The following is a 21,682-nucleotide window of genomic DNA, read 5'->3' on the forward strand; positions in this document are numbered from 1 at the left end:
TTACAGTGCATTACTGTAAATGAAAAAATTATACCATTGTTATGTTTACAGTAAAATTCCGGCAACTGAGCTACCAGTATTTTTTTCTACATTGTATTTCTGCAAAAAGTAAAATGCTACCACTTATTTTTACGGTAAATTTTGGCGACTGAACTTTTTTTTTACTGTAAAATCTACAGTCCTTGTTTTTACATACTGTAAATGAAAAAAAAATGGTACCGCTTTTATTTTAATGTTTAATTTTGCCACCTAAGCTGCCATTTTTTTTTTACCGTAAAAATCTACAGTTGTTTTTGCAGTGCTTTACTGTAAATGGAAAAATGGTACCATTGTTATTTTTACAGTCAAAATTCAGGCAACTCCACTGCCATTTTTTTTTTACTGTAAAATCTACAATCACCGTTTTTACAGTGCATTACTGTAAATGAAAATAATTTTACCATTGTTATGGTTACAGTAAAATTCCGGCAACTGAGCTACCAGTATTTTTTTCTACATTGTATTTCTGCAAATTGTAAAATGGTACCACTTATTTTTACGGTAAATTTTGGCGACCGAACTGACTATTTTTTTTTTACCGTAAAATCTACAGTCCTTATTTTTGCATAATATAAATAAAAAAAGGACAGTACCACTTTTATTTTTATGGTCAATTTTGGCAACTAAGCTGACTTTTTTAAAAAAATTTTAACCATAAAAAAAAAAGTTACAGTTGTATTTGCAATGCTTTACTGTAAATGGAAAAATGGTACCATTGTTATTTTTACAGTAAAAATTCAGCAATTTTTTTTTACTGTAAAATCTCTGCGAAATTTTTGTACATTTTTTTTTCTGCAAATAGTAAAACTATACCACTTTTCTTTTCACTATAAATACCGGCAACTAAGCTGACAGTTTTTGTTTTTTTGCACCGTAAAAAAGTAATTGTTTTTACTGTGATTTACTGTAAATAAAACAACGGCACCACTGTTATTTTCACAGTAAATTTCAGGCGACTGAGCTGCCCGTTTTGTTTTGTTTTTTATGGTAAAATCGACAGTCATTGATTTTACAGGGATTTACTGTAAATTAAAAAATGGTACCACGGTAAATTTTAGGCAACTGAGCTGCCAGTTTTTTTTTACGGTAAAATATCAGTTTTTTTTGTTTGTTTTGTTTTTTACAATGTTTGCTGCATAAAGTACGGTTTATTTTGGCGAAATAACTTCCGTTTTTTTTTTGTTTAGTTTTTTTACCGTAAATTCTACAATCATTATTTCTACATGTAAATGGAAAAACGGTACCACTTTTCTTTTCCCTATAAATACCGGCAACTAAGCTGACAGTTTTTGTTTTTTGCACCGTAAAAAAGTCATTGTTTTTACAGTGATTTACTGTAACTAAAACAACGGCACCACTGTTATTTTCACAGTAAATTTCAGGCGACTGAGCTGCCCGTTTTGTTTTGTTTTTTATGGTAAAATCGACAGTCATTGATTTTACAGGGATTTACTGTAAATTAAAAAATGGTACCACGGTAAATTTTAGGCGACTGAGCTGCCAGGTTTTTTTTACGGTAAAATCTCCGTTTTTTTGTTTGTTTTGTTTTTTAAAATCTTTGCTGCATAAAGTACGGTTAATTTTGGCGAAATAACTTCCGTTTTTTTGTTTTTTTTTACCGTAAATTCTACAATAATTTTTACATGTAAGTGAAAAAACGGTACCACGGTTGTTTTAGCAGTAAATGTTGGCAACTGAGCTGCGAGGTTGTAGTTTTTATTTTACATAAAATGTACAGTTGTTGTTTTTAAAGTGCTTGACTGTAAATAGAAAAATGGCACCACTGTTATTTTTCCACAGTAAAAATCAGGCGACTGAGCTGCCAATTTTTTACTGTAAAATCCCTGTTTAAAAAAAAATTAAAAAAAATTGCACCTTTTTTCTGCAAGTAGTAACTCAGTACGACTGTTATTTTTACGCTTGTTTTTTTTACCGTAAAATGTATTTCCACTGCTGCGTTGTAGGCTGAGGGGCATCGTTGCAACTGTAACATAAACCGAGTGACTATAAATGCGATTAAAAAGCTTAGAAATAGCACCGAAACATATTTCCGACACAAACGGCTAGCTATGAAGAAAAAAAAACGTGATCGGGTGAGGTGTGGAGACGGAGAGCGTTCGCCACCTGCTGCTTTCTGGACCGATAGCAGCGCAGCGCCTCTGCGGGTTGTTTTTGTGCTGACAAAATGCGCGGCGGTGGTCTGGGTCTAGGCGCTCATCTCGAAGCAACCCCGGCGGTGCGTCTGCATGTCTTTCACCCTGCGAATGGACTGCACCTGGGGGTGGTGCGCCCCCCACTCGTTCCAGTGCTTGTAGGAGCCCGCTTCCATGATGTACTGGTAACCACGGTAACCAGGGTACTGGTAGGCCACCCACCTGTGAGGAGGACATACATTACGAATTATCAACACCTTGTCATGGGAGTCATTACCAGGACCGTTTATTTTCGCATTCATGTGGTCATCAAATATTTAATTTTTTCTCAGATTATATTACTAAACAATTAACAGAAGACAACTGTGAAGTCCAACTTTCATATTTAGTTTTCTAACACTCTTAAGTCTCATTTGCAAGTGTGCAAATTTGTCCTCGGCGTGTTTCCGTAGCAGGGAAGTAGTCTTGACTTTCTTGTCTTTTGCTGCGCCCTAAAAAGTGTCAATACTGTGCGTCTAAGTTGTAGTTTTCATCAGCAATTTCCAATGTGTTGATAACACCGTTTAAAGTCGCTAATGCTAATCTGCAGCATGTCTATGGAAAACCCAATGTAAATTAGCATCGAGCTAGCCCAGCTTGAAAAGTTGCTTTACTTTGTCTATTGTATATTCATTTTCATTGGGGGGAATTCCTGCTGATTCCGGGTAATCAGGGAATTTTACAAAACCGGGAAACATTTTGCATTCTAATTGGTATTTCAAAATTCCTGGAATTTTGGGAAAACTAGAATGATTTACGAAAAAAAACAAAAAAACTTTTGTTGTCCCAATTAAGAAGATAGTTTCAAAGGTGGACTGTTCAAAAAATTGTTGAAAAATGTTGACTGTGAAAACTTTTCCAGGAAGGGGTGAAAATAGGGTTTTGGAAATTTATAACACGTTTGCAAGTTTGTCCTCGGCGTGTTGCCGTAGTCGGGAAGTAGCCTTGACTTTGTCTTGTGTTGTGCCATAAAAAGTGTCAATACTGTAAGTATTGTACTTATTACACAGCAGCTCTTTTATTGTCACGTGTCTTTGTTGTAGATTTCATCAACAATTTCCAATGTGTTGATATCTCCGTTTAAAGTCGCTAATGTTAATCTACAGCATGTCTATGGCAAACCCAATGTAAATTAGCATCGAGCTAGCCCAGCTTGAAAAGTTGCTTTACTTTGTATATTCATTTTCAATGGGGGGAAATTCCTGGTGATTATGGGTAATCAGGGAATTTTACAGAACCGGAAAACATCCATCCATCCGTTTTTCTACCGCTTATTCCCTTTGGGGTCGCGGGCGGCGCTGGTGCCTATCTCAGGACGGAAGGCGGGGTACAGCATGGACAAGTCTCTAACTCATCGGAGACCGAAAACATGCTAAATGAAAAATGTGGACTGTGAAAACTTTCCAGGAAGAAGTGAAAATAGGGCTTTGGAAATTTGTAACCCTTTTGAGCCACGTTTGTGAGTGCAAGTTTGTCCTCGACGTGTTGCCGTAGTCGGGAAGTAATCTTGACCTTGTCTTGTCTTGCGCCCTAAAAAGTGTAAATTTTGCAGCTGTTTGATCGTCACAAGCGTCTTAGTTGAAGTTTTCATCAGCAATTTCCAATGTGTTGATATCTCCGTTTAAAGTCGCTAATGCTAATCTGCAGCATGTCTATGGCAAACCCAATGTAAATTAGCATCGAGCTAGCCCAGCTTGAAAAGTTGCTTTACTTTGTATATTGTATATTCATTTTCAATGGGGGGAAATTCCTGGTGATTCCAGGTCATCAGGGAATTTTACAGAACCGGAAAACATCCATCCATCCATTTCCTACCGCTTATTCCCTTTGGGGTCGCGGGCGGCGCAGGTACCTATCTCAGGACGGAAGGCGGGGTACAGCATGGACAAGTCTCTAACTCATCGGAGACCGAAAACATGCTAAATGAAAAATGTGGACTGTGAAAACTTTCCAGGAAGAGATGAATATAGGGCTTTGGAAATTTGTAACACTTTTGAGTCACGTTTGTGAGTGCAAGTTTGTCCTCGACGTGTTGCCGTAGTCGGGAAGTAATCTTGACCTTGTCTTGTCTTGCGCCCTAAAAAGTGTAAATTTTGCAGCTGTTTGATCGTCACAAGGGTCTTAGTTGAAGTTTTCATCAGCAATTTCCAATGTGTTGATATCTCCGTTTAAAGTCGCTAATGCTAATCTGAAGCATGTCTATGGAAAACCCAATGTAAATTAGCATCGAGCTAGCCCAGCTTGAAAAGTTGCTTTACTTTGTATATTGTATATTCATATTCAATGGGGGGAAATTCCTGGTGATTATGGGTAATCAGGGAATTTTACAAAACCGGGAAACATTTTGCATTTTAATTGGTATTTCGAAATTCCTGGAATTTTGGGAAAACTAGAATGATTTACGAAAAAAAAAAAAAAAACTTTTGTTGTCCCAATTAAGAAGATAGTTTTGAAAATGGACTGTTCAAAAAATTGTTGAAAAATGTTGACTGTGAAAAGGGGTGAAAATAGGGCTTTGGAAATTTATAACACGTTTGCAAGTTTGTCCTCGGCGTGTTGCCTTAGTCGGGAAGTAGCCTTGACTTTGTCTTGTGTTGCGCCATAAAAAGTGTCAATACTGTAAGTATTGTACTTATTACACAGCAGCTGTTTTATTGTCACGTGTCTGTGTTGTAGTTTTCATCAACAATTTCCAATGTGTTGATATCACCATTTAAAGTCGCTAATGCTAATCTGCAGCATGTCTATGGCAAACCCAATGTAAATTAGCATCGAGCTAGCCCAGCTTGAAAAGTTGCTTTACTTTCTATATTGTGTATTCATTTTCAATGGGGGGAAATTCCTGGTGATTCCAAGTAATCAGGGAATTTTAAAGAACCGGAAAACCTCCATATCCATTTTCTACCGCTTATTCCCTTTGAGGTCGCGGGGGGCACTGGTACCTATCTCAGGACGGAAGGCGGGGTACAGCATGGACAAGTGTCTAACTCTTTGGAGACCAAAAACATGCTAAATGAACAATGTGGACTGTGAAAACTTTCCAGGAAGAGGTGAAAATAGGGCTTTGGAAATTTGTAACACTTTTGAGCCACGTTTGTGAGTGCAAGTTTGTCCTCGACGTGTTGCCGTAGTCGGGAAGTAATCTTGGCCTTGTCTTGTCTTGCGCCCTAAAAAGTGTACATTTTGCAGCTGTTTGATCGTCACAAGCGTCTTAGTTGAAGTTTTCATCAGCAATTTCCAACGTGTTGATATTTCCGTTTAAAGTCGCTAATGCTAATCCGCAGCATGTCTATAGCAAACCCAATGTAAATTAGCATCGAGCTAGCCCAGCTTGAAAAGTTGCTTTACGTTGTATATTGTATATTCATTTTCAATGGGGGGAAATTCCTGGTGATTATGGGTAATCAGGGAATTTTACAAAACCGGGAAACATTTTGCATTTTAATTGGTATTTCGAAATTCCTGGAATTTTGGGAAAACTAGAATGTTTTACGAAAAAAAACAAAAAACTTTTGTTGTCCCAATTAAGAAGATAGTTTCGAAGGTGGACTGTTCAAAAAATTGTTGAAAAATGTTGACTGTAAAAACTTTTCCAGGAAGGGGTGAAAATAGGGTTTTGGAAATTTATAACACGTTTGCAAGTTTGTCCTCGGCGTGTTGCCGTAGTCGGGAAGTAGTCTTGACTTTGTCTTGTGTTGCGCCATAAAAAGTGTCAATACTGTAAGCATTGTACTTATTACACAGCAGCTGTTTTATTGTCACGTGTCTTTGTTGTAGATTTCATCAACAATTTCCAATGTGTTGATATCACCATTTAAAGTCGCTAATGCTAATCTGCAGCATGTCTATGGTAAACCCAATGTAAATTAGCATCGAGCTAGCCCAGCTTGAAAAGTTGCTTTACTTTGTATATTGTATATTCATTTTCAATGGGGGGAAATTCCTGGTGATTATGGGTAATCAGGGAATTTTACAAAACCGGGAAACATTTTGCATTTTAATTGGTATTTGGAAATTCCTGGAATTTTGGGAAAACTAGAATGTTTTACGAAAAAAAACTAAAAACTTTTGTTGTCCCAATTAAGAAGATAGTTTCAAAGGTGGACTGTTCAAAAAATTGTTGAAAAATGTTGACTGTGAAAACTTTTCCAGGAAGGGGTGAAAACAGGGTTTTGGAAATTTATAACACGTTTGCAAGTTTGTCCTCGGCGTGTTGCCGTAGTCGGGAAGTAGCCTTGACTTTGTCTTGTGTTGCGCCATAAAAAGTGTCAATACTGTAAGTATTGTACTTATTACACAGCAGCTGTTTTATTGTCACGTGTCTTTGTTGTAGATTTCATCAACAATTTCCAATGTGTTGATATCACCATTTAAAGTCGCTAATGCTAATCTGCAGCATGTCTATGGCAAACCCAATGTAAATTAGCATCGAGCTAGCCCAGCTTGAAAAGTTGCTTTACTTTGTATATTGTATATTCATATTCAATGGGGGGAAATTCCTGGTGATTATGGGTAATCAGGGAATTTTACAAAACCGGGAAACATTTTGCATTTTAATTGGTATTTCGAAATTCCTGGAATTTTGGGAAAACTAGAATGTTTTACGAAAAAAAACTAAAAACTTTTGTTGTCCCAATTAAGAAGATAGTTTCAAAGGTGGACTGTTCAAAAAATTGTTGAAAAATGTTGACTGTGAAAACTTTTCCAGGAAGGGGTGAAAACAGGGTTTTGGAAATTTATAACATGTTTGCAAGTTTGTCCTCGGCGTGTTGCCGTAGTCGGGAAGTAGCCTTGACTTTGTCTTGTGTTGCGCCATAAAAAGTGTCAATACTGTAAGTATTGTACTTATTACACAGCAGCTGTTTTATTGTCACGTGTCTTTGTTGTAGATTTCATCAACAATTTCCAATGTGTTGATATCACCATTTAAAGTCGCTAATGCTAATCTGCAGCATGTCTATGGCAAACCCAATGTAAATTAGCATCGAGCTAGCCCAGCTTGAAAAGTTGCTTTACTTTGTATATTGTATATTCATATTCAATGGGGGGAAATTCCTGGTGATTATGGGTAATCAGGGAATTTTACAAAACCGGGAAACATTTTGCATTTTAATTGGTATTTCAAAATTCCTGGAATTTTGGGAAAACTAGAATGTTTTACGAAAAAAAAAAAAAAAACTTTTGTTGTCCCAATTAAGAAGATAGTTTCGAAGGTGGACTGTTCAAAAAATTGTTGAAAAATGTTGACTGTGAAAAGGGGTGAAAATAGGGCTTTCGAAATTTATAACACGTTTGCAAGTTTGTCCTCGGCGTGTTGCCGTAGTCGGGAAGTAACCTTGACTTTGTCTTGTGTTGCGCCATAAAAAGTGTCAATACTGTAAGTATTGTACTTATTACACAGCAGCTGTTTTATTGTCACGTGTCTTTGTTGTAGATTTCATCAACAATTTCCAATGTGTTGATATCTCCGTTTAAAGTGGCTAATGCTAATCTGCAGCATGTCTATGGCAAACCCAATGTAAATTAGCATCGAGCTAGCCCAGCTTGAAAAGTTGCTTTACTTTGTATATTCATTTTCAATGGGGGGAAATTCCTGGTGATTCCAGGTAATCAGGGAATTTTACAGAACCGGAAAACATCCATCTATCCATTTTCTACCGCTTATTCCCTTTGGGGTCGCGGGGGGCGCTGGTGCCTATCTCAGGGCGGAAGGCGGCGTACAGCATGGACAAGTCTCTAACTCATCGGAGACCGAAAACATGCTAAATGAAAAATGCGGACTGTGACAACTTTCCAGGAAGAAGTGAATATAGGGCTTTGGAAATTTGTAACACTTTTGTGCCACGTTTGTGAGTGCAAGTTTGTCCTCGACGTGTTGCCGTAGTCGGGAAGTAATCTTGACCTTGTCTTGTCTTGCGCCCTAAAAAGTGTAAATTTTGCAGCTGTTTGATCGTCACAAGCGTCTTAGTTGAAGTTTTCATCAGCAATTTCCAATGTGTTGATATCTCCGTTTAAAGTCGCTAATGCTAATCTGCAGCATGTTTATGGCAAACCCAATGTAAATTAGCATCGAGCTAGCCCAGCTTGAAAAGTTGCTTTACTTTGTATACTGCCCGTTTATTTTAAATGGGGGGAAATTCCTGGTGATTATGGGTAATCGGGAATTTTACGTAACCGGGAAACATTTTGCATTTTAATTGGTGTTTCGAAATTCCTGGAATTTCGGTTAAACTGGAAATTTTTACGAAAAAAACAAACAAACACTTTTGTTGGCCCAATTAAGCTGTTTTGAAGGTGTATTGGTCAAAAATTGTTAAAAAATGTGGGCTGTGAAAACTTTTCCAGGAAGGAGTGAAAATAGGGCTTTGGAAATTTATAACAAGTTTGCAAGTTTGTCCTCGGCGTGTTGCCGTAGTCGGGAAGTAGTCTGGACTTTGTCTTGTCTTGCGCCCTAAAAAGTGTCAATACTGTAAGTATTGTACTTATTACACATGTCACGAGTGTCTTAGTCGAAGATTTCATCAACAAATTCCAATGTGTTGATGTCTCCGTTTAAAGTCGCTAATGCTAATCTGTAGCATTTCTATGGTAAACACCATTTAAATTAGCATCGAGCTAGCCCAGTTTGAAAAGTTCCTTGACTTTGTATATTGCCGGTTCATTTTCATTGGGGGGGAATTCCTGGTGATTCCGGGTAATCAGGGAATTTTACAGAACCGGGAAACATGCTAAATGAAAAATGTAGACTGTGAAAAATTTCCAGGAAGAGTTGAAAGTAGGGTTTTAGAAATTTCTAACACTTTTGAGTCGCGTGTGCAAGTTTGTCCTCGGCGTGTTGCCGTAGTTGGGAAGCAGTTTTGACTTTGTCTTGTCTAGCGCCCTAAAAAGTGTCAATACTGTAAGTATTGTACTTATTACACAGCAGCTGTTTGATTGTCACGTGTGTCTTAGTTGTAGTTTTCATCAGCAATTTCCAATGTGTTGATATTTCTGTTTAAAGTCGCTAATGCTAATCTGCAGCATGTCAATGGCAAACCCAATGTAAATTAGTATCGAGCTAGCTCATCTTAAATAAGTTGCTTTAATTTGTATATTGCGCATTCATTTTCAATTCCTGGTGATTCCAGGTAATCAGGGAATTTTACAGAACTGGGAAACATGCTGGTGTGAATGTCCAGGGTGAGAGGAGTGTTTGGATCTTGTTACGGTTTGAATCGGATGAGAAGAGTGGGATATGCAGTAGATTGTACATTTCTTATTCAATGTCAATGGGGAAAAAATTCCCTGAAATTCCGGTAAAACCGAAAATTTGGGGAAGAAGAACACAGGTTTTTTGTTTGACATATGTGAAGAGCAATAGTGTGGGTCGACGGTTGAAAGGTGGGATTTGGGTAAAAAATGGCGCCAAATTTTGAGAATTTGGGACATAGTAGGTGAGGATGGGAATGTAGATGGACCGGTAAATTGAGAGCTTTGCCTTCCGGTTCAGCTTCTTCTTCACCGCAATGGATCGATACAGCGTCCGCATTACTGAAGACGCCGCACCGATATGCCTGTCGATCTCACGATCCACTCCCCCCCTCACTCGTGAACAAGACTCCTAGGTACTTGAACTCCTCCACTTGGTGGCAGAGTATCCTCCCCAACTCGGAAATGGCACTCCACCCTTTTCCTGGAAAGAACCATGGACTCGGACTTGGAGGTGCTGATTCTCCGCGAACCGATCCAGTGAGAGCTGAAGATCCTGGCCAGATGAAGCCAACAGGACCACATCGTCTGCAAAAAGCAGAAACCTAATCCTGCAGCCACCAAATCGGATCCCTTCAATGCCTTGACTGTGCCTAGAAATTCTGTCCATAAAATTTAGGAACAGAATCGGTGACAAAGGGCAACCTTGGCGGAGTTTAACCCTCACTGGAAACGTGTCCGACTTACTGCCGGGAATGCGGACCAAGCTCTGACACTGATCGTACAGGGAGCGAACCTCCACAATCAGACAGTCCGATACCCCATACTCTCTGGGCACTCCCTACAGGACTTCCCAAAGGATATGGTCAAATGCCTTCTCCAAGTCCACAAAGCACATGTAGACTGGTTGGGCAAACTCCCATGCACCCTCAAGAACCCTGCAGAGGGTATAGAGCTGGTCCACAGTTCCACGACCAGGACGAAAACCACACTGTTCCTCCTGAATCCGAGGTTCGACTATCCAGCGTAGCCTCCTCTCCAGTACACCTGAATAGACCTTACTGGGAAGGCTGAGGAGTGTGATCCCACGATAGTTGGAACACACCCTCCGGTTCCCCTTCCTAAAGAGAGGAACCACCACCCCGGTCTGCCAATCCAGAGGTACCGCCCTCCGAGGTCAACCAAGACAGCCCCACAGCATCCAGAGCCTTTAGGAACTAGATATATCCTATATTTGGGTCAATGCCATGAATATTGAACAGTATTACTTTATATTCCTCATCAAGGGTCTGTGCATATGCAACAATTAGTTGTCATTTTCTCATAGTTTTACTTACGTTCCACCAGTGACTTGAATGCTCGCCACGCGGTCCTGAAAGCCGTAAGACCAAAGGCTTGGAATGTCCTCGTCGCACACCTCCATCTTGCGACCCTCAAAGTTGGTGCACTCGTACAGGCAGATTTTATGGTCCTGGGGGTCCTGGAGGGACACACACAACCCCACAGTGTCTAAGGTTTGTCTTTCTTTACCCGAGAAAGACTTAAAGTAACACAAATTCATTGTTAGCCACCTATGCTGTTCAGGGGTCCCATGGAGCTGGAGCCTATCACAGCTGACTTTGAGTGACAGGTGGGGCACACCTTGGAGTTCAGTCACCTCAGGGGCTGATATCGGATATCAGTTCGGTATCAATGAATTATACAGCTTGGAACTAAAATCTCCGATATAGAGGTTCCGATACAAGCAGTCCGGCAGCGTGTTTACTTGTGTTAGTGCTTATATAACCAAGAATATTTGGCGCCCCCTATTGGTTGTGCTAAAACATGCTTACATACAAGACGCATCGATTGTCCTTTAAAGGGGAACTGCACTTTTTGGGGGAATTTTGCCTATTATTCATACGGTTCACACGGTGGTATGGTTCGAATCTCTTGGGAAATGTGGGCTGTGAAGAGGTTTGTATATTGCTGATTCATTTTCAATGGGGGGGATTCCTGGTGGTTCCAGGTAACCGGGAATCTTACGGAACAGGGAAATGTCCGGAGTGTGTGGATGGTGGAACGGTTGGAATCGGATGAGAAGTGTGAGATATGCAGTCGATTGTATATTCATTGTCAATTTCCCTGAAATTCTGGGGAAAGAGACAACATGTTTTGTGAAGAAATAGCGAAAAAATTTGAGAACTTGGGGATTTGTAGAAATACGAATACGTCCGTTCATTTCAATTTGAATTTCGGGAAAAACTGGAATTTTGAAAATTTCCACAATGCCACAGTTGTTTGAGATATGAACGGGCTGGTGTTGGAATTTTTTTGGAAATGGTTAGAAAATGTTGATGCAGTAACATTTTTAATTTTAAATGGGTATTTTCGAAATTCCTGGAATTTTCAGGGAAACTTTTGTTGTCCCAATTAAGAAGAATGTTTGAAGGTGGAATGGTCAAAAACGGTTGAAAAATGCGGACTGTGAAAACTTTCTAGGAAGTGGTGTATAAACAGGGCTTTGGAAAACCGGGAGTTCTCGGAATTCCTGTAATTTTTTTTTATCTTGGTTTAATTTGATTCTCCAAGGTGGGTGGAGTGTGTGGATGGTAGAACGGTTGGAATGGGATGAGAAGTGTGTGTTATGCAGTCGATTGTATATTTCCTATTCCTTGTCAATGGGGAGAAAATTCTCTGAAATTCTGGGAAAACCGGGAATTTTTAGAAAGAGACAACAAGTTTTGTGAAGAGCACTAGTTTGGGTCGATGGTTGAAAGGTCGGAATTGGGTAAAAAAATGGCGCAACATTTTGAGAACTTGGGGATTTGTAGAACTTCGTTCATTTGAATTGGAATTTTGGGAAAAACTGGAATTTTTGAAAATATTCATAACATGACAATTGTTTAAGATTATTTGAACGGGCTGGTGTTGGAATTTTTGGAAACGGTTTAGAAAATGTTGACGTAGTAACATTTAGAATTTTAAATGGTATTTTCGAAATTCCTGGATTTTCGGGCAAACTGGAAATTTTTTGAAAAAAGAAGAAACACTTTTGTTGTCCCAATTAAGAATAATGTTTTGAAGGTAGAATGGTCAAAAATGGTTGAAAAATGCAGACAGTGAAAACTTTCCAGGAAGTGGTGTATAAATAGGGCTTTGGAAAACCGGCAGTTCTTGGAATTCCTGGAATTTTTTAAAAACTTGGTTTAATTTCATTCTTCAAGGTGAGTGGAGTGTGTGGATGGTAGAACGGTTGGAATGGGATGAGAAGTGTGGGTTATTCAGTCGATTGTATATTTCCTGGGCTTCACGGTGGCAGAGGGGTTAGTGCGTCTGCCTCACAATACGAAGTTCCTGCAGTCCTGGGTTCAAATCCAGGCTCGGGATCTTCCTGTGTGGAGTTTGCAGGTTCTCCCCGTGAATGCGTGGGTTCCCTCCGGGTACTCCGGCTTCCTCCCACTTCCAAAGACATGCACCTGGGGATAGGTTGATTGGCAACACTAAATTGGCCCTAGTGTGTGAATGTGAGTGTGAATGTTGTCTGTCTATCTGTGTTGGCCCTGCGATGAGGTGGCGACTTGTCCAGGGTGTACCCTGCCTTCCGCCCGATTGTAGCTGAGATAGGCGCCAGCGCCCCCCCGCGACCCCGAAAGGGAATAAGCGGTAGAAAATGGATGGATGGGATGGATGGATGTATATTTCCTATTCCTTGTCAATGGGGAGAAAATTCCCTGAAATTCTGGGAAAACCGGGAATTTTTAGAAAGAGACAACATGTTTTGTGAAGAGCACTAGTTTGGGTCGATGGTTGAAAGGTCGGAATTGGGTAAAAAAATGGCGCAACATTTTGAGAACTTGGGGATTTGTAGAACTTCGTTCATTTGAATTGGAATTTTGGGAAAAACTGGAATTTTTGAAAATATTCATAACATCACAATTGTTTAAGATTATTTGAACGGGCTGGTGTTGGAATTTTTGGAAACGGTTTAGAAAATGTTGACGTAGTAATATTTAGAATTTTAAATGTTATTTTTGAAATTCCTGGATTTTCGGGGAAACTGGAAATGTTTACAGAAAAAAATAAAAACTTTTGTTGTCCCAATCAAGATTAAAGTTTGAAGGTATAATGGTCAAAAACGGTTGAAAAATGCGGACTGTGAAAACTTTCCAGAAAGTGGTGTATAAACAGGGCTTTGGAAAACCGGGAGTTCTTGGAATTCCTGGAATTTTTATAAAACTTGGTTTAATTTGATTGTCCAAGGTGGGTGGAGTGTGTGGATGGTAGAACGGTTGGAATGGGATGAGAAGTGTGGGTTATGCAGTCGATTGTATATTTCCTATTCCTTGTCAATGGGGAGAAAATTCCCTGAAATTCTGGGAAAACCGGGAATTTTTAGAAAGAGACAACATGTTTTGTGAAGAGCACTAGTTTGGGTTGATGGTTGAAAGGTCGGAATTGGGTAAAAAAATGGCGCAAAATTTTGAGAACTTGGGGTTTTGTCGAACTACATTCATTTGAATAGGAATTTCAGGAAAAAATGGAATTTTGGAAAATATTCATAACATCACAATTGTTTAAGATTATTTGAACGGGTTGGTGTTGGAATTTTTGGAAACGGTTAGAAAATGTTGACGTAGTAACATTTAGAATTTTAAATGGTATTTTCGAAATTCCTGGATTTTCGGGCAAACTGGAAATTTTTTGAAAAAAAAAGAAAAACTTTTGTTGTCCCAATTAAGAATAATGTTTTGAAGGTGGAATGGTCAAAAACGGTTGAAAAATGCGGACCGTGAAAACTTTCCAGAAAGTGGTGTATAAATAGGGCTTTGGAAAACCGGGAGTTCTGGGAATTCCTGGAATTTTTTTAAAACTTGGTTTAATTTAATTCTCCAAGGTGGGTGGAGTGTGTGGATGGTAGAACGGTTGGAATGGGAAGAGAAGTGTGGGTTATTCAGTCGATTGTATATTTCCTATTCCTTGTCAATGGGGAGAAAATTCCATGAAATTCTGTGAAAACCGGGAATTTTAGGGAAAGAGACAACATGTTTTGTGAAGAGCACTAGTTTGGGTTGATGGTTGAAAGGTCGGAATTGGGTAAAAAAATGACGCAAAATTTTGAGAAATTGGGGATTCGTAGAACTACGTTCATTTGAATTGGAATTTCGGCAAAAACTGGAATTTTTGAAAATATTCATAACATCACAATTGTTTAAGATTATTTGAATGGGCTGGTGTTGGAATTTTTGGAAACGGTTAGAAAATGTTGACGTAGTAACATTTAGAATTTTGAATGGTATTTTCGAAATTCCTGGATTTTCGGGCAAACTGGAAATTTTTTGAAAAAAAAAGAAAAACTTTTGTTGTCCCAATTGAGAATAATGTTTTGAAGGTAGAATGGTCAAAAACGGTTGAAAAATGCGGACCGTGAAAACTTTCCAGGCAGTGGTGAAAATAGGGCTTTGGAAAAGCGGGGGTTCTGGGAATTCCGGAATTTTTTTTCAAAACTTGGTTTTATTTGATTGTCCAAGGTGGGTGGAGTGTGTGGATGGTAGAACGGTTGGAATGGGATGAGAAGTGTGTGTTATGCAGTCGATTGTATATTTCCTATTCCTTGTCAATGGGGAGAAAATTCCCTGAAATTCCGGGAAAAAACAGGAATTTTGGAAAAGAGACAACATGTTTTGCGAAGAGCACTAGTTTGGGTCGATGGTTGAAAAGTTGGACTTGGGTAAAAAAATGGCGCACAATTTTGAGAATTTGGGGATTTGTAGATGGAATTTAAATTGGTATTGTCGAAATTCCTGGATTTTCGGGGAAACTGGTTATTTTTACGAAAAAAAAGAAAAACATTTGTTTTCCCAAAATTGGCGCAAACGTTTGAGAATTGGGGCATTTGTGAGAACCATGAATACATCTGTTCATTTGAATGTGAATTTTGTAAAATTTAAATTTTTTTTTTGACAATGCCACAATTGTTTGAGATGATACGAACGGGCTGGTGTTGGAATTTTTGGAAACGGTTAGAAAATGTTGACGCAGTAACATTTTGATTTTTAATTGGTCTTTTCAATATTCCTGGATTTTCAGGGAAACTGGACATTTTTACGAAAAACTTTTGTTTCCCCAATTAAAAAGAATGTTTTGAAGGTGAGAATTTGGGGATTTGTAGAATTACGAATACGTCCGTTCATTTCAATTTGAATTTCGGGAAAAACTGGAATTTTGAAAATGTCGACAACGCCACAATTGTTTGAGATTATATGAATGGGCTGGTGTTGGAATTTTTGGAAAAGGTTAGAAAATGTTGACGGAGTAACATTTTGAATTTTAATTGGTGTTTTCTAAATTCCTGTAATTTCGAGGAAACTAGTCATTTTGTACAAAAAAAAAGAAAAACTTTTGTTGTCCCAAAATTGGTGCAAAATTTTGAGAATTTGGGGATTTGTAGAACTATGAATACGCCCGTTCATTTGAATGGGAATTTAGTTAAAAACTGGAATTTTGAAAAATATTGATAACACCACAATTGTTTGAGATATGAACGGGCTGGTGTTGAAATTTTTGGAAACGGTTAGAAAATGTTGACGCAGTAACATTTTGATTCTTAATTGGTGTTTTCAATAATCCTGGATTTTCAGGGAAACTGGACATTTTTACGAAAAACTTTTGTTTTCCCAATTAAGAAGAATGTTTTGAAGGTGAGAATTTGGGGATTTGTAGAATTACAAACACGTACGTTCATTTCAATTTGAATTTCGGGAAGAACTGGGATTTTGAAAATGTCGACAACGCCACAGTTGTTTGAGATTATATGAATGGGCTGGTGTTGGAATTTTTGGAAAAGGTTAGAAAATGTTGACGGAGTAACATTTTGAATTTTAATTGGTGTTTTCTAAATTCCTGTAATTTCGAGGAAACTAGTCATTTTGTACAAAAAAAAGAAAAACTTTTGTTGTCCCAAAATTGGCGCAAAATGTTGAGAATTTGGGGATTTGTAGAACTATGAATACGCCCGTTCATTTGAATGGGAATTTAGTTAAAAACTGGAATTTTTAAAAATATTGATAACACCACATTTGTTTGAGATGATTGGAAATGTTTAGAAAATGTTGATGCAGTAACATTTTTAATTTTAAATGGTATTTTCGAAATTCCTGGAATTTTCAGGAAAACTTTTGTTGTCCCAATTAAGAAGAATGTTTGAAGCTGGAATTGTCAAAAACGGTTGTAAAATGCGGACTGTGAAAACTTTCCAGGAAGTGGTGTATAAACAGGGCTTTGGAAAACCGGGATTTCTGGGAATTCCTGGAATTTTTTTAAAACTTGGTTTAGTTTGATTGTCCAAGGTGGGTGGAGTGTGTGGATGGTAGAACGGTCGATTGTATATTTCCTATTTCTTGTCAATGGGGAGAAAATTCGTGAAATTCTGGGAAAACCAGGAATTTTGGGAAAGAGACAACATGTTTTGTGAAGAGCACTAGTTTGGGTCGATGGTTGAAAGGTCGGAATTGGGTAAAAAAATGGCGCAAAATTTTGTGAATTTGGGGATTTGTAGAACTACGTTCATTTGAACGGGAATTTCGGGAAAACCTGGAATTTTAGAAAATATTGACAACGCCACAATTGTTTAGAGTAATAATAATATTAATGGATTGGGCTGGTATTGGAATTTTTGGAAACGGTTGGAAAAAGTTGACGCAGTAACATTTTTAATTTGAATTGGTATGTTCGAAATTTCTGGAATTTCGGGGAAACTGGAAATTTTTACCCAAAAAATAAAATAAAAACTTTTATTGTTCGGATTAAGAAGAATGTTTTGAAAGTGGAATGGTCAAAAATGGTTGAAAAATGCGGACTGTAAAAACTTTCCAGGAAGTGGTGTATAAATAGGGCTTTGGAAAACCGGGATTTCTGGGAATTCTTGAATTTTTTTTTAAAAACGTGATTAAATTTTATTTTTCAAGGTGGGTGGAGTGTGTGGATGGTGGAACGGTTCCAATCGGTTGAGGTAAAGTGGGAGTTGTGCGAGTTCGAAAAATGACCCAGAAAACCCAGAATTTTGGGTAATCTGGGATATTTTTCATTTAAAAAATTTTTGGGGTGGAGCTCACGATTCTCGGTCAAGCCAAACAATTTGTCAAATCCAAATGCTTTGAATACGGAGCTTACCATCTTGACGGGCCTGACTGACATGATGCGGTCGCAGCGGTAGCTGTTGGACCAGGCGTCCCAGCGGGGGTATTCTCCTTTCTCCAGGACGAACATCTCACCGCTCATGTTCTGCTGCTCAAAGCCCACCCAGCTGTATGGATACACCAATGTTAGCATGGCTACAAAGTTAGCTTAAAAAAAAAATGCTAGCATACCATTTACCAATGTTAGCATGCTAACAGGTATCATTTGTTGACTAACAATACATTTGATGCTTAGGTGTATACTTAGAAAATTTGCTACAAAAAAAAGATAGCATACCGATTACCAATGTTAGCATGTTAACAGGTATTGTTTAACAATAAATTTGACGCTTAGGTGTATACCTACACAATTGGCTTAAATAAAGCTGGCATGCTATTTACAAATGTTAGCATGCTGACGGTTTTTGTTCGTTAAGGAAAAATATATGCTAACATACCAGCTACCAATATTAGCATGCTAACAGGTATCATTTGTCGAGTAACGATAGATTTGACGCTTAGGTGTATACCTAAGAAATTAGCTACAGAAAAAAGCTACCATACCAATTACCAATGTTAGCATGCTAACAGGTATGATTTGTCGAGTATCAAGAAATTTGACGCTTAGGTGTATACCTACAAAATTAGCTACTAAAAAAGCCAACATACCAATTACCAATGTTAACATGCTAACAGGTATAATTTGTCGAGTAACGATAAATTTGACGCTTAGGTGTATACCTACGAAATTAGCTACAAAAAAAAAAGCTAGCATACCAATTACCAATGCTAGCATGCTAACAGGTAAAATTTGTTGAGTAACAATACATTTGACGCTTAGGTGTATACCTACAAAATTAGCTTAAATAAGGATAGCATACCAATTACCAATGTTAGCATGCTAACAGGTGAAATTTGTTGAGTAACAACACATTTGACGCTTAGGTGTATACCTACAAAATTAGCTACAAAAAAAAGCTAGCATACCAATTACCAATGTTAGCCTGTTAACAGGTATCTTTTGTCGAGTAACGATAAATTTGACGCTTCGGAGTATACCTACAAAATTAGCTACAAAAAAAAAAGCTAGCAAACCAATTACCAATGTTAGCTTGTAAAGTATAATTTTTTTAAGTAATATATTTGACTCTGAGGTGTATACCTACAAAATTTGCACACAAAAAGAAAAAAAAAAGCTAGCATACAAATTACCAATGTTAGCATACTAATTCTAAGTCTACGTGGTATACAACGAGTAAAACATCAATACGGGATTTATTTTCCAATTTTGTTGAGGTGACGGTTAAAAGAAACTTCAATAACTGATGAAAACATCACAAATTGCCACAAATTCAGGAACTTTAGGCATTTTCTAATGTCAAAATAATCCCGAGCCATGACCGGACTTGAGATAATTCTGGCCTCGTCCGTGACTTACGGTCCGTTTTCTACGCGGATGGAGCCGATTTTCTCCAGGCCCTTCTCACACAGGTTGCGGCACTCCCCGAACAGATCCGTCCTCCGGCCCTGGAAGTTCTCAAACTCGTAAAGGAATATCTGTTGGGAAGAACACACTCAAGTTTTAATTTTTTAGGATTTGTTTCCTCACCGGGACACATCAAAGGACACATCAAAAGACACATCAAAGGACACATCAAAAATGTCAGAATAATTGTATCGAAGTTATCACAAAACTTTGTGTTGCCAGGAGTTTTCCGGCAAGTCGGCAAAAGCTGACAAAACCTAGCAAGAAGAAGGCTTGTAAAACTCCACTGTGTAGGATGGGAAGCAACATGAAGGTGTTCGGTTTCTTTATTCTATTGTAATCCATAGAAAGATGTTGTCTTGACCCAAGAACTACAAAGCAAAGAGGAAGCAGGGCCCGACTCCCCTCCAGGGACCTCCTCTTTGAACTCATTTACGACCTTTTCTTTGAACAAACCTTTTTCTTTGAACTGTTTGTGATCAAAGGCGATATCTGTTTATGACCCCCGCCCCTTAAAAACAGCTGTTGCCATGGAATCAGGGAAAGTTCAAATAAAAGAGCAGGCGTACAAATGTTCGCCAGAGCGTGATGGAGACTGTACAAGAGTACAGCCCCGACGTCTCTCCTCAATTGAGCCAAATTTATTTCTGTCTCTGTTTAATTCCTTGCTTCTTGTCTTGTTTAATAGATGTCATCAGTGTTTGAACCTGACAAAAACTAACATTTTGGTAGTTTTCACCCTGCAAACAATGTGCTTTTTCCCCATTTTGGGTAGAAATGTCACGTCAATGCCAAAAGAGCCAAAGCTGAACTGAAATGCTAACAGTTAGCACGCTGACCAGATAGTGTCAAGTGGCAAAAAAGATTAGGTAACAAGGAGGTCTCTAAACAGTACTATTTTAATAGTTAGCTTAAAGTTAGCATCAGATAAATATTAAAAAATATGACAATGAGGTGTATCCTTGCTAAAAAAGCTAGCATACTAATGTTAGCATGTTAAAACGCTAACTGTAATATGTATCCAGTACCAGAATATAATGTTACTCTGAGGTGTTCACCTTAAAATGCTATCTTGTTTGGACCCTTAACGATCCAAAAAAAAAAGAAGCTAGCATACAATTACCAATGATAGCATGTGAACAGTTATCATTTTTTTAAGTGACAATAAATTTGACGCTGAGGTGTATACATACAAAATTTGATGAAATAAAGCTAGCATACCTATTACCAATGCCAGCATGCTAACAGGTATCATTTGTCACTCCCAGACTGTGGAACACTCTCCCTGACCACCTGAGGGCACCACAGACTGTGAATGCTTTTGAAAAAGGCTTAAAACCCCTTTTTTTTTTTTTTAAATAATAATAAATGTGTTTTTTTTTTTATATATGCATACTAGTTCATCCCCCGCAACCCCAAAAGGGAATAAGCGGTAGAAAATGGATGGATAGTTGTAGCTATTAGGATGTTCCATACATCCATCCATTTTCTACCGCTTATTCCCTTTCGGGGTCGCGGGGGGCGCTGGCGCCTATCTCAGCTACAATCGGGCGGAAGGCAGGGTACACCCTGGACAAGTCGCCACCTCATCGCAGGGCCCTATTAGGATGTTTTAGTTTTTATTTTTATTTAAATTTTTATTTCTATTTTTTTAATACACTGTAGCACTTTCTAGTTCTTTACTCAATGTAAAGTGTTTTCTACACATAAAAGCTGTTAAGTAAAAAATAAATTTGACGCTAAGGTGTATGCTTACAAAATTCGCTATATTAAAAGAAAGCTAGCATAACAATTAGCAACGACAGCATGTTGACGGGTATTGTTTGTCATGTAAAAATATATTTGCATACCAATTACCAATGTTCGCATGCTAACAGGTATGATTTGTCACTCCCAGTCTGTGGAACGCTCTCCTGACCACCTGAGGGCACCACAGACTGTGGATGCTTTTTTTAAAAAGGCTTAAAACCCCTTCTTTTTAAAAAATCTAAATAAATAAAAAAAAATACTTGTTTTAGCTATTTGGCTGTTCTAGTTTTTATTTTTATTTTTATTTTTTGTAATTCACTGTAGCACTTTGAGGTTGTTTACTCAATGTAAAGTGATTTTTACACATAAAATCTATGAAGTACAAATACATTTGACGCTGAGGTGTATACCTACAAATTTACAATGCTAACAATAGTTAGCTACGGACCACACAGTGGACACCCCCTGACTCAGGACCACTTTGGTTGCCAATCTGGACTTTGGTGTACCTTGTGACCGCGCAGCCCCATGGCGGAGTGGCTGCCGATGCTGCCTTGAGCGCCCGAGTGAGACATAGTCAGATCTGCGGGAGAAAGGTGAAGAAAGGTTGACAAGAGTACGTTTACCGTCCAGCACCTGGCACATCATTTCCACTTAATTTTTTAATAAATGTCACACTCCCGATATTCCATCAAAGCGGCGTCCTCGTCCTATTGGTGAAACTTACTGGCGTAACCGTGGCGACGTCGGGAAAAAGAGATGGACGGCGGGTGAGCGAGGGGGGATATATATATACACCTTTTATGTCCGCTTCTCATTGGCTGGAGCGGGCAGCCCGGGGTCAAAGGTCACGGTGCTTAGCGGCGGCGCTG

The 21,682-nt window shown here is 38.5% G+C and overlaps 2 protein-coding genes across 3 annotated transcripts in view; one reads left to right on the plus strand and one right to left on the minus strand.

Annotated features, from left to right (window-relative positions):
- crybb1l3 (crystallin, beta B1, like 3) overlaps nt 1–21,561 on the minus strand; it is a 22,913-nt gene extending 1,352 nt beyond the window's left edge. The window contains 7 exon segments of the mRNA XM_061919193.1: nt 1–2,253; nt 2,255–2,414; nt 10,757–10,899; nt 17,571–17,703; nt 19,014–19,132; nt 21,320–21,393; nt 21,538–21,561. The exon segment at nt 1–2,253 is cut by the window's left edge and continues 1,352 nt beyond it. Coding sequence (XP_061775177.1) covers nt 2,107–2,253; nt 2,255–2,414; nt 10,757–10,899; nt 17,571–17,703; nt 19,014–19,132; nt 21,320–21,385 — 768 coding nt within the window. The 5' untranslated portion in view covers nt 21,386–21,393; nt 21,538–21,561 and the 3' untranslated portion in view covers nt 1–2,106.
- cryba1a (crystallin, beta A1a) overlaps nt 1–21,682 on the plus strand; it is a 63,610-nt gene that overhangs the window by 28,904 nt on the left and 13,024 nt on the right. The window lies entirely within an intron of this gene.

The sequence above is a fragment of the Nerophis ophidion genome, linkage group LG13 (genome assembly GCF_033978795.1).
Source record: "Nerophis ophidion isolate RoL-2023_Sa linkage group LG13, RoL_Noph_v1.0, whole genome shotgun sequence".
NCBI classification, from domain to species: Eukaryota; Metazoa; Chordata; class Actinopteri; order Syngnathiformes; family Syngnathidae; genus Nerophis; species Nerophis ophidion.